The sequence below is a fragment of the Tetrahymena thermophila genome (assembly GCF_000189635.1).
Source record: "Tetrahymena thermophila SB210 genomic scaffold scf_8254385, whole genome shotgun sequence".
In the NCBI taxonomy this organism is placed as follows: Eukaryota; Ciliophora; class Oligohymenophorea; order Hymenostomatida; family Tetrahymenidae; genus Tetrahymena; species Tetrahymena thermophila.
This window is the reverse complement of record NW_002476169.1, coordinates 222,919-233,738: the sequence shown is the minus strand read 5'-3', so window position 1 is coordinate 233,738 and position 10,820 is coordinate 222,919. Positions and strand designations below refer to the sequence as shown.

Sequence of the window (10,820 nt, the reverse complement as noted above, 5' to 3'; positions counted from 1 at the left end):
CAATAGATTCTAATTGATAAAGTAAAATGCTTAAGTATTTGGGATTTAATTGAAAGAGCGATATAACTGATATTTATATTAAATCTAATATATTTAGTTAGTGTTTCAACAGATATTTTGACAATTAATAAATAATATAGTTATTGAAAAGCTAATGATAATAATCTTTATCCATTTATTAGAGAAGTTTACAAATTTTTAAAGACCAAGCTTTTTTTATATCTTTAAATAGAGCTTTTTAGTTATTAAATTATTAGATAAATTCACATATCTTACTATTTGTTTAAGTGTTACCTTTTTCAGGCGATGCTTAAAAGCTGTATATATATTTAGTTATTTAGTTAAAAATTTATTGATTTTCAGCTTCATTAACATTTTCAACAAATAACAAATAATACCTTGAGCTATATTGATTATTAATCATAAATATATTGTTCTAAAAGGAAGATAAAATTAAATTAAATGAAATATCCTTCATATAATGAGATTTTTTTATAACACCCTTGTTTTTTTAATTATTAATGATTTAAGTTTCTAAGTAAAACATATAGTTCTAGAGAGAATAAAGTAAATAGCCATACCCATTTATTTCAATTAACCTTATTCTTTATCCTTCATGGTTTCCTACATAGGAATCATAATTTTCAATTTCTATAATATTTGTTATCTTTGCATCTAAAAAAGAAATTTAATAAAAGCTATTTTAATTATCAAGAGCGTAAAAATAATCGCTTTAGTTTTCAGCCATAATAATTCTAACAAAATAATTATCTTAAAGATTTATTTTAAATAGTTATTCCTATTAAATATTTTAAGCCAATCCTTTTTATGGAGAAAAAGAAGAAGAAGAACTTGTTTTAGCTAATTGAGATGCATGATGATTTTATTATTACTATTTCTGCTACATATTAATTACAATCAAAAGTCCATCAGTTGTTAGTGCTACTAAATGATTTTGCGAAATATCAAATTAATTTATTTTAGCATTTTAAAGAGAGCATCCTAAGTAGAAAGTTTTATATTTTTCATGATATTGAATGTCTTTTGAGTTATTATCTTAATTAATAGCTAAATATCTTAACTCCGATCTATAAATCTACCTCATACTTTTTGTTAGATTTGTATTTTATAGCTTTTATTTAAAAATGTTCAGATCTAAACACTCCTCAAATACCCAAACAATATACTCTTTATTGCTCACCATTTTTCTAGGTTTTTCAAAATATTCATTTTCTTGCAGAAAATTTGATTAGGTGATGCTATTTCTTGCAAAAATTTATGTGAATTCTGGTAATTCAATATTTACGAATTACATATATTACTTCTTTATTTTATTAATAACTACGTTTTTAAATATCAATTTACTTTAATATTAAATACTGTCAATCAGAAAAAATATTTTGAAAAATAAACATTTATGAATATTTTATCTGATATATTTTGTTAAAAAAATAAAGACAACATGTTTATTTACTTTAGAAAATTAAAATAAATGATTTTAAAATGGATAATAAAAGATTCTTTAAGAGTTTTTAATTTATCTAATAAAGCAGAATTTTAAATAAATATTGATTTTCAATAATATTTTAAATTCATTAAAAATCTATTTTATAAATGCTAAATAACATTTTTAAAAATAGTTTCAATATAAAGTAACTTTAAAAATAATAGAAAAGTAGGTAGGTAGATAGATAGATAGATAGATAGATAGATAGATTTGAAAGATTTTGAATTAATGATAGAATACTTAAAAATTAATGAAGTCAATCAATCTAACATCTTTAATCAATTTTTGAAATTTATTAATAAAAAAATAACAATTTGATTGACTGGAATTAAAAGAAAAAGAAGACTAGTTAATTGAATTTAATTTAAATTAAAAAGATACATAATAAATAGTTAGCCTTGTTTATAAAAATATTGCTTAAAGTTGTATAATATGAGTAATTATTCTTAAGATTTTGAATTAGATGAAGAAGAAAACAAGGAAATTAAAGATTTTAATAAGTAATCTGAGGCAAATTAGAACCCTTAAAATCCAGAACATCGTCTTAGACTTTCAATTGATGTTCATTCTCTTAAAGAGCATGATTTTAGGGGAAACATTTATGCTAGATATTAATCTTTAATAAATTTAAATATTAAGCAATTCAAATCCGCTCCACCTATATCTATTACTAAGCCACGAGTTGAAGAGAAGTTCCCAAATAGCTTCAGAAGTTATACTTTCGATTGTACATAGGCTAATTTAAATGATAGATTATAGGGAGAGTTTGAAATCGAGTTATGGCACTAAGATAGGCTTAAAAAGGATATTTTGATTGGAATATGCAAATATAATTTTTCAGTAAAACACTAAATTTATTTTTCATTTATTTATTATAAAATCAAATTAAAAAAAATTGCTTTATTTAAAAAATGAAAAAATGTAATTTGTAAATTTTCATTTGCATTTGATAGAAAAGTTTACCTTGTGTTAAAAGTTTTATTTTATGGTTTTTAACTTATAAAAAGAATATAATGAAAGGACAAGTAAGAAAAACAAGCTAAAGTTATGCGAAGGTATCGGATGCTTATTTACCTGTAGATGAGGTTGATGATAATAGAAACCCCATAAAAAAAGTAGCAGAGTTAAGGGTAATATTTTACTTGGAAGATTTAGGTCCTAAAGAATAGATAATAAGAAAAGAAAAATAGTTAGGAATTAAGTCAAATGATGAAATTCAAGACTTATTAGAAGGAAATAATAATATAAATTAATAAGGAGATTAAGATGTAGATTATCCAGCAGTAGTACTTCCAGAAAAGAATGACTTATTTGGAGATTTAGAATATAAAATCATATGGGAATTAGAAACATGGAAGAAAGCAGAAGAAGCTAAATTTAAAATTACATTAAAACAAAAAGAAATGGAGTTCCTTTAAAAATTGAGTGAGGAATGGAGAACAAAAGAAATTGAAAAAGAGAGAGTATTTAAAAAGATAGAAGCAAGTATGAATTTGCTAAATAAAAAAAGCAAAGAAAAAGCAATGGAGTTACAAAAAAGAGAATAAAAAATCGTTTTACTTGAAGAAGAGCTTAAAACAAGAATTACTGAAACATCTCGTTAAATCTCTCTAAAAGATGAAGAAATAGCTGTTTTAAAAAGAAAAATTAAAGATTAGTAGGGAAATTCAGAAAAAGACAAGACAGCTTTGAAACTAGAGGTATCTATCTAACTAATTATCTATATTTTGTTAAATATAATTTAGAAGTTTTTAAAATTATTTTTTTAAATTAAGTTCGAATAGCTGAAAGAAGAATATGCAAACATGAAAAAAGAATATGAAAAATACAAAAAAGAGTAAGAAAACTCACCTATAAGTTTAGTTAAAAATGAGCTTAAAGATAAAATGCTTGAAATAAAAGAACTTAAAAAAGAGCTATAAAAGGCAAACGAAATCAAAGAATAGCATAAAGTATACTACGAAAAGTTAAGAGCTGAGCTGCTTAAACAAAAGAAGCAATATGAAATGCTTAAAGAAGAAAATAATTTTAAAAATAATGGAGAAATTGAACAACTCCGTAATGAAATTTAACTGCTTAAGTAATAAAAAGAGAATGTAGAGCCTAACATGAATATTAATGCCACTGCATATAGAAGAAATCAATAAGAAATTCCAAAAGCCTTAGTTGTTGATCCTACTTATTCAAACGTAATAGACTAAAATGCCAACTATGAAGAATATGATTGGAACTAGGATAATATGGGAGAATTAGAAAGACTTATTTATGAAAGAGACTACTATTTACGAACAGCAGGATATTAAGAAAATGATCCTCTTATCATATAATTAAACAACCAAATAAGAGCAAAATAAGTTTGATACATTTTTATAAAGTTATTTTATACATTATCATAAATTTATAATTCAATATTACTAAATTATTAATCTAAATAATCGCTATTTCATGCAAAAAATTAAAAACTATCTATCAAAGTATTTTAAAATTATTATAATTAAAAGAGCTTTAATTATTAAATTAGATTAATTTTTATATTAATTCTGAAGACACACTTTAAAATTTAATTTAATTTAAAAAATAATATTTTAAAGGATTTTATTTGATTTTAAATAAAATTATATTCAAAAGTTTAATAAATTGTGAATCATATAAATCTTGATACTTACATATTTTATCTAATCTTCTTCATCTTATATCAAACACTACTGAAACAATTATTCTTAAAATACAAAATATAAAAAATTTGCAAATGTTTTATATATAACTTAGATACATTTATTTATTCTTTTTGATTTAAATAATTATATTTTTATAAATACTATGACTGACTTACAAAAATATTTTAAATTTTATGAACATTTTATTATTGATTATAAATCTATTTCAAATAATTTTTAATTCATTAAATTGAAAATCGCTTGTTATTGAGTGATTGTTACCGTTTTTAAGAGAATTCAATTGCTAAAGTATAAACTGTTTTTAATTTTAAAGATTTAAGTAATTAGATAAATTTATAAGAATTTATACGCAAACACATATAAGCACTTATTTTAAAAATGAAATCTTCAGCAAAGCTATTTTTAGTTTTGCTCATTACAGTGTGTTTAATAAGAGCAGTTCCAATGCTTAGAAAATACAAAAAATAACAATAGCACTTAACTCCAGAATTTTAAAAGAATTAGTAATTGCAAATTTTATTATAAGATCCTTATGATCATTTTGCTGAAGAGTTAGCATAAAATCCTTTTGCAAAGAGACCATTCGATAATTAAAAAGAAAAAAGAACCTTTGAAGAAAATAAATTGCCTATTTTTGTACCACCTGGATAAGAAAAAGCTTTTGAAACAGTAGATTAAACAAATTAACAAAATGTTATTGAAGGAGATACAAACGATACAGAAAATGATGTTATAGGGAATTAAACTTACGATGAAGAGAATGGTTAAACAGCTGATAGTTAAAATCAATAAGAATTAAATAATATTTTATCAGGATCTGATCTTACCGAATAAGCTGTTAGTGATACTACATAAGGTGGAAACAGTTAGGCTTAATAAGGCATTGGTTCTGGTGATAATTAAGATTAAAATTCAGCTTTTGGAGGAGATCCTAATTTATCTTAATAAGAAAGCTAGCAAAGTACAATATAGCATCATGAAAATGAAATTCCAACAGAAAATACAAATACCTAATAAACAGAAGTAGTTGAAGAAGCAGACACTTTTCTTACTGGAAGTGATTTAGTAAATGATTCTATTAATGATAAAGTATTAGGAGAAAGTGATTTTTCTGGTAGTTCAGTAGGGTCAGGAGACTTTAATTTTCCAAACTAAGCTTTTAAAGGAGATGATTCAATTACATAAACAGATGCAGCTGAGAGTTAAATCTAACATGAATAAAATGGTATTCCAGTAGAAACCGATTTATCTGTAAGCAATAATGTATAGAGTTCGTAGAATTAATAGATGCTATTTGCTCAATCAGAAGGAAATCCAAATTTCAATGGAGAATAAGCTCATGAAAAAGAATCTTTCCTTAATGGAGGGATAGCTGTATAAAATATTGTTACTAAATTATCAGATGAAGAAAAATAACTTTAGTAAGATGAAATCGATTTAGAAAAAAATGCATTTGATTGATGAATTCATTCATACCTATTCATATTATTTTATTAACTTATTTAGTTTAAATAAATGTTTTATATAACAGTTATTAATTAGATAGAATTAAATTGTTTCATTTTGATATTTGTTATCTAGTAGAGCATTTTTTATATCGAGTTTGTTTATAAACAAAAAATATAATAAAAAAATGCATCGACCGGGAATCGAACCCGGGTCAAAGCGATGGCAACGCTCTATTCTACCACTAAACCATCGATGCTTACGATAAATAACTTAAACACAATGTACTACTTATTTTTAATAAGTTAGGAATTTGTTTATTAATAAAAAATGCACCGACCGGGAATCGAACCCGGGTCAAAGCGATGGCAACGCTCTATTCTACCACTAAACCATCGGTGCTTTAGTTAGTATTTAACCAAGTAAATTAAATTTTTTTTAAAAATAAGATATTTTTTTAATTTTGTATTTAAAATAAAGCAATTTCTTAATTTATAATAATTATATTACCAATAAACATATTGGGTCAAGCCAAGTTATCAAGTGACTATCAAAATATTTATTGAGTTTTAGTTAAATTTAAAGGCATAAATATTCAATCTAGTAATTGTAATTTATCTGAAATAGCTTTTACATAAATGTAATAGAAGAGATTGAAAATAATTGATAATAAATTAAAAAACTTTTGAAAACTAATGTCAAGCATTGATTTTGTAAACAATATTTTTTTCTGAACTAAAATTATGCTTTTAGTAAAGGAAAATGATCTATTTAATATGAAAAATTGCTTTTAGTAGAAGAAAGTATGTTTTTTAGTAGAAGAAAGTAATTTTTTTTGTAAAAATAGCTTATTTATTTTTTTACAATACATAAAATTTATTAAAATTGTAAATAATAAAAACAAACTAAAAGTAAAATAAATTAATTAATTATGATAACTGATTAAGCTAAAATATGTTCAGAATCTATGAGTTAAACAATTCAATTTGGAAGTAATTCTCTCGCTTTAAGATTAGAAAACAGCAATGAAGATGATAATGCAGATATGAGGAGAGGAAGTGTTTTTAGAAGAGCATATTACGAGAAATAAAACAGCTGTAATGGATTTAACAAAATTAACATGAGGAAAGAAGATGATTCTTAAGAGCTAGATAGCTAATAGTTATATTAAGATTAGCCATCAAGAAATAGTCCTTAATAAAATTAAAAACCTAAAGAAATAAAAGAGAGTTAAATTTGTAACACCAAGACTATATAGTATTTTAAAGAAAATGACACTGAATTTGATTAAGTACATTTTTCACAAAATGTTGAGTTTTTAAATAACAGTAGTAGATCTATTTAAAGTTCTTTAGGAAATGAAAATATATAATAAAAAAATACTTTATAAAATTAAGATAAAAATATGCTGCATATACACACCAATTATTTTGAAGAAAATACTGAAAATGTTACAAATACTTAGTATGAAAACTTTTCATAATTTTTACACAAAAATCAAATAAATCTACTAAAATATAATAACCGCTAAATTGAAACATATGAAAACTCATAATCTTCATAGACGAATAAAAGCTTAAATATTCATAATATTATAATTTAATATTAAAAAAATCGTAAAGAAACTAAGGGTGAAACGGAAAATATGGATTAGACTGTTGTTATTTACAAGTCAAATTTCTTAAAAAGAATATACTTTGTTCTTAAATTCTTAAAAAAAATTAAATTTAATGTAAGCATTTAAAAGAATAAGTGTTATTTACAAAAATTAATATTTATTCACTTTTCTTATTAATTAATTAGGTTTTATTTAGAAGCATTGGTCATATTTAAAATGGTTTTTCTGATCTTATCGATGACCAAGCCTCCCATTTTGATAGTACAAAAGACAAGCCATATTTACTTCTTAAATTAGAATATATTTTAAGCAAAATTTAAGTATTTTAGTAAGATAGCTTTGGAATCATAATATGGGAGTTTATTTAGTTCATAACAATTCTTCTTCAATCAACTTGGATACCTATGAACAAAATTTTCCATATAAAATAATAAAATTTCGATGATTCCCTTTTTTAATTTTCCTCCATTATTTTTTCTTTTTCTATCTTAGTAAGATTTAACACTTCAGTATACTTCTAAGGAAATTTAGCTATTGATAGAAAAGAAATAGCAAAAAGATATTTAAAGACAAGCTTTATGTTAGATTTCTCTACTACATTCATTTTAATAATATCCAGTTATATCAATGACTCAACAGTTTTACCACTTGTTATTTTGAGACTTTACTAGCTGCCATCAATAGAAAAAAAAATTAAGACAGCTTTGATCATGAGGTAAAATAATATTTCTTTTTCTTTAAAACTCTTGCATATTTATTTTTCAACCCACCTAATAAAATAAAATGTATTGTTTATTTGCTATTTTATTCTTTACATTATTTAGAGAAAATAAATATTTTTGTATATGATTTTTAAATTTAATCTTTAAAACATAAAAATTTAAATTAATTAATTAATAATGAATTAATTTTCTAAAATTTAAAGAAATATTAATTTTTTTTAACAATACAAAATTAAAAGATTTTTTAAATTAATTAATTATTATTAATTATAAATGAAGACAGAAAATGTTTAAAGCTGAGTATGAACTTATCAAATTAATAGGACTACTTCTTTTAGTAGCACATTTTATAGCTTGTGGATTTTTTTATGTAGGAACCACAGGCTTAGGGGAAGAAAATTGGATCAATAAAAATAATTTATAAAATAAAGAATGGACAATTTAATATTTAAATAGCATATATTTCTCTGTAATAACTATGATTACAATTGGGTATGGAGACATAACTCCTATTAGTCCATAAGAAAAAATTTATGTTATGAGTATAACATTTATTGGTTCTGGATTATTTGCATATTCTATTAATGCTATTGGAGAAATAATTAGATCTAATTTTCAAGAATAAGAGTCTTTCTTGTAAATATTATTGAGTCAATATTCTTTATGCTGAATTTTTTTATTTAGGATTTAGTAGCAAGATGTATTAAATTATCTTCAGAAAAGACAAATTAGTAAATAATTAATGCTTAAAGTAATAAAATAGCTTGAGTACATAAACAAGCATGAGAAATATTAGAGAGGCGAATATGCTTTATAAAAGCTAAATGAACCACTTCAAAATGAAGTAAAGACTTAGTTTTATGGAAAAATTATTAAATCAAATAAATTGTTTTCTAAGCTTTTCTCTACTTAGTTTTTGAATAAGATGTCTCTAATTATGAAAGACGTTTAGTAAAATTATCATTTTAGATGAAAAGAAAAATGACTAATTAATTATTTTAAAATATTTAATGTAAGGCTTTATCCTAATGAAGTTGTCATAAAAAAAGGAGAAGTAAGCAATAAAATTTTCTTTATTTATAGAGGACAGATAAATCAAGTATTTGAAAGAGATTTAAATGATCACACAATCTATGCCTTAAAAGTTAATAAATTAATTTTTACAATTATAGAAAATTGCTTTAAATATAAAATTAATTAATTTATTTATAAATAGGCAGGAAGTTTAATAAACTTGAGATAATTTATATTGTAAAAATAGTCTGATAACACATTTAAAAGTGCAAATATCTGTACAGTTGTTTACTGCGAGTATAATTAATTTAAAGACCTACTCTCTTCTTTTAAGGAAGATCATGTACAAATTAAATTTTTTTGAAATTACTCAAGTAATTTTTACTTAATAAAATTAATTTTTTTAATAGGAGACTTTTTACAAGCTAAAAGATATTTTACTGTAAGATATTTCAAATGATGCTTGTTAAGAATAAAGATGTAGTTGTTGTAATTAATTTTCACACCAAACTTACAAGTGTTCATGTCTATCTTTTGTGCCATAAAAAGATGTCATTATCAAAAGATATATATTTCCTTTTGTTTAAACAAGAGATCATTCATATAGAAGAAAAACTACCCATGTAAAAAGTCAATTTTTATAAATATTTAGCGTCTAAAGTATTTTATATAATTAAAACAATTTTTTATATAATTAGAATAAGACTCTCTAACATCTAAACGAATTTAAAACATCTCTAAAAGAATTTAGAATTTTTAAAATTCTTTAAGAACAAAAAGAAGATATTGAATAAATTTTTTAGTATGGAGATATTTAGTCTCTGTATGAATGTGAAGATTATTATTTTTATTAAAGAGTTCCGATTATTAAGAATGTATGCTATGAAGATTAAATTAAACTTAGTGGTATAGATTAAGAAGAAGATAACACATTTAGAGAAAGGAATAATTAAAATAGTTTAACTTCTGTAGAGTAATCTATAATCGTAAATTCATAGTCTATGTCGATACAAAACTAAAAATATAAATAGCAATCAAAGTAAGAAGAAAGCTAAATTGAGACATTTAATAGTAAATAGTTCCTTATAAAATATAGATTTTAACTTTATTTTTTTCAGATAAAATTAGAATTTCCTCACGCTTTTTGTCATATTATGAAAATATAAAATAAAACAACAAAGATGTAACAACCTCACAAGAAACGTAAGTAAAAAAATATATTCATTTAAAAATAACATTATTTTAAATAAGGGAAAAGGATTATGATTAAAGCCCATTAATAAAAAATAATATTGATTAAGAGTAAAAAAAGCTTAAATAGAATTAAAATGTAGATGAAGAATTATAAAATAAGCAGAAAAATGTTGATTTTGGCATCTCTCAATTAAACTAAGAGTTAAAATTACCAATTTAGAGCTCATAATAATTAGTTAAATATCAGTAAAGTATTAATAAAGTCAATTCACCAAAAGGAAATAATAGAATTATGATTTAGGAAATATCTAATTTAGAAAGAAAAATAAATGTTTAAAATCAAATAAACTAAGAAGATGACATCGAAACTTTAGATGTTTTTGTTAATTATTTTGATAAAATGAAAGAATATAAAATATATTTTCCTCATAATAACTACAATTTAGTTATTTCTAGTTTTAAAAAAGCTTACTCTAACCAATAGAAATAAAAATAATAATAATTTAAAAGGAGATAATCAAATAAATTTAGATAATTTAGCAAAAATACTTCTACTACTTTTAGAAATAATAACCACTTAAGTAATATTTCTTGAAACTATGATTAAGCAAATATAATTTCAAAAAATTGTTTATGTACTT

General features: G+C 22.5%; 4 protein-coding genes across 4 annotated transcripts; all 4 read left to right on the top strand. All coding sequences in view use genetic code 6, as the record gives it.

Moving 5' to 3' along the window:
• Positions 1 to 481: 481 nt before the first annotated feature.
• TTHERM_000532469 (transmembrane protein, putative) lies at positions 482 to 1,048 on the top strand (the record flags this gene model as incomplete). The annotated part of the gene is made up of 1 exon (XM_012800093.1): positions 482 to 1,048. One exon carries the CDS (start codon positions 482 to 484, stop codon positions 1,046 to 1,048), a length of 567 nt encoding a protein of 188 aa, XP_012655547.1.
• An 891-nt stretch (positions 1,049 to 1,939) lies between these two features.
• TTHERM_00532450 (centrosomal protein, putative) lies at positions 1,940 to 3,867 on the top strand (the record flags this gene model as incomplete). The annotated part of the gene is made up of 3 exons (XM_001024366.2): positions 1,940 to 2,347; positions 2,515 to 3,207; positions 3,283 to 3,867. 3 exons carry the CDS (start codon positions 1,940 to 1,942, stop codon positions 3,865 to 3,867), a joined length of 1,686 nt encoding a protein of 561 aa, XP_001024366.2.
• A 573-nt stretch (positions 3,868 to 4,440) lies between these two features.
• On the top strand, positions 4,441 to 5,646 carry TTHERM_00532440 (transmembrane protein, putative; the record flags this gene model as incomplete). The annotated part of the gene is made up of 1 exon (XM_001024365.3): positions 4,441 to 5,646. The coding sequence occupies exon 1, from the start codon at positions 4,564 to 4,566 to the stop codon at positions 5,644 to 5,646; it is 1,083 nt and encodes a 360-aa protein (XP_001024365.1). The 5' UTR covers positions 4,441 to 4,563.
• A 916-nt stretch (positions 5,647 to 6,562) lies between these two features.
• TTHERM_00532410 (cation channel family protein) lies at positions 6,563 to 10,774 on the top strand (the record flags this gene model as incomplete). The annotated part of the gene is made up of 10 exons (XM_001024364.2): positions 6,563 to 7,363; positions 7,435 to 7,964; positions 8,251 to 8,607; positions 8,656 to 8,922; positions 8,989 to 9,115; positions 9,188 to 9,328; positions 9,396 to 9,608; positions 9,684 to 10,056; positions 10,104 to 10,188; positions 10,237 to 10,774. 10 exons carry the CDS (start codon positions 6,563 to 6,565, stop codon positions 10,772 to 10,774), a joined length of 3,432 nt encoding a protein of 1,143 aa, XP_001024364.2.
• Positions 10,775 to 10,820: the final 46 nt, after the last annotated feature.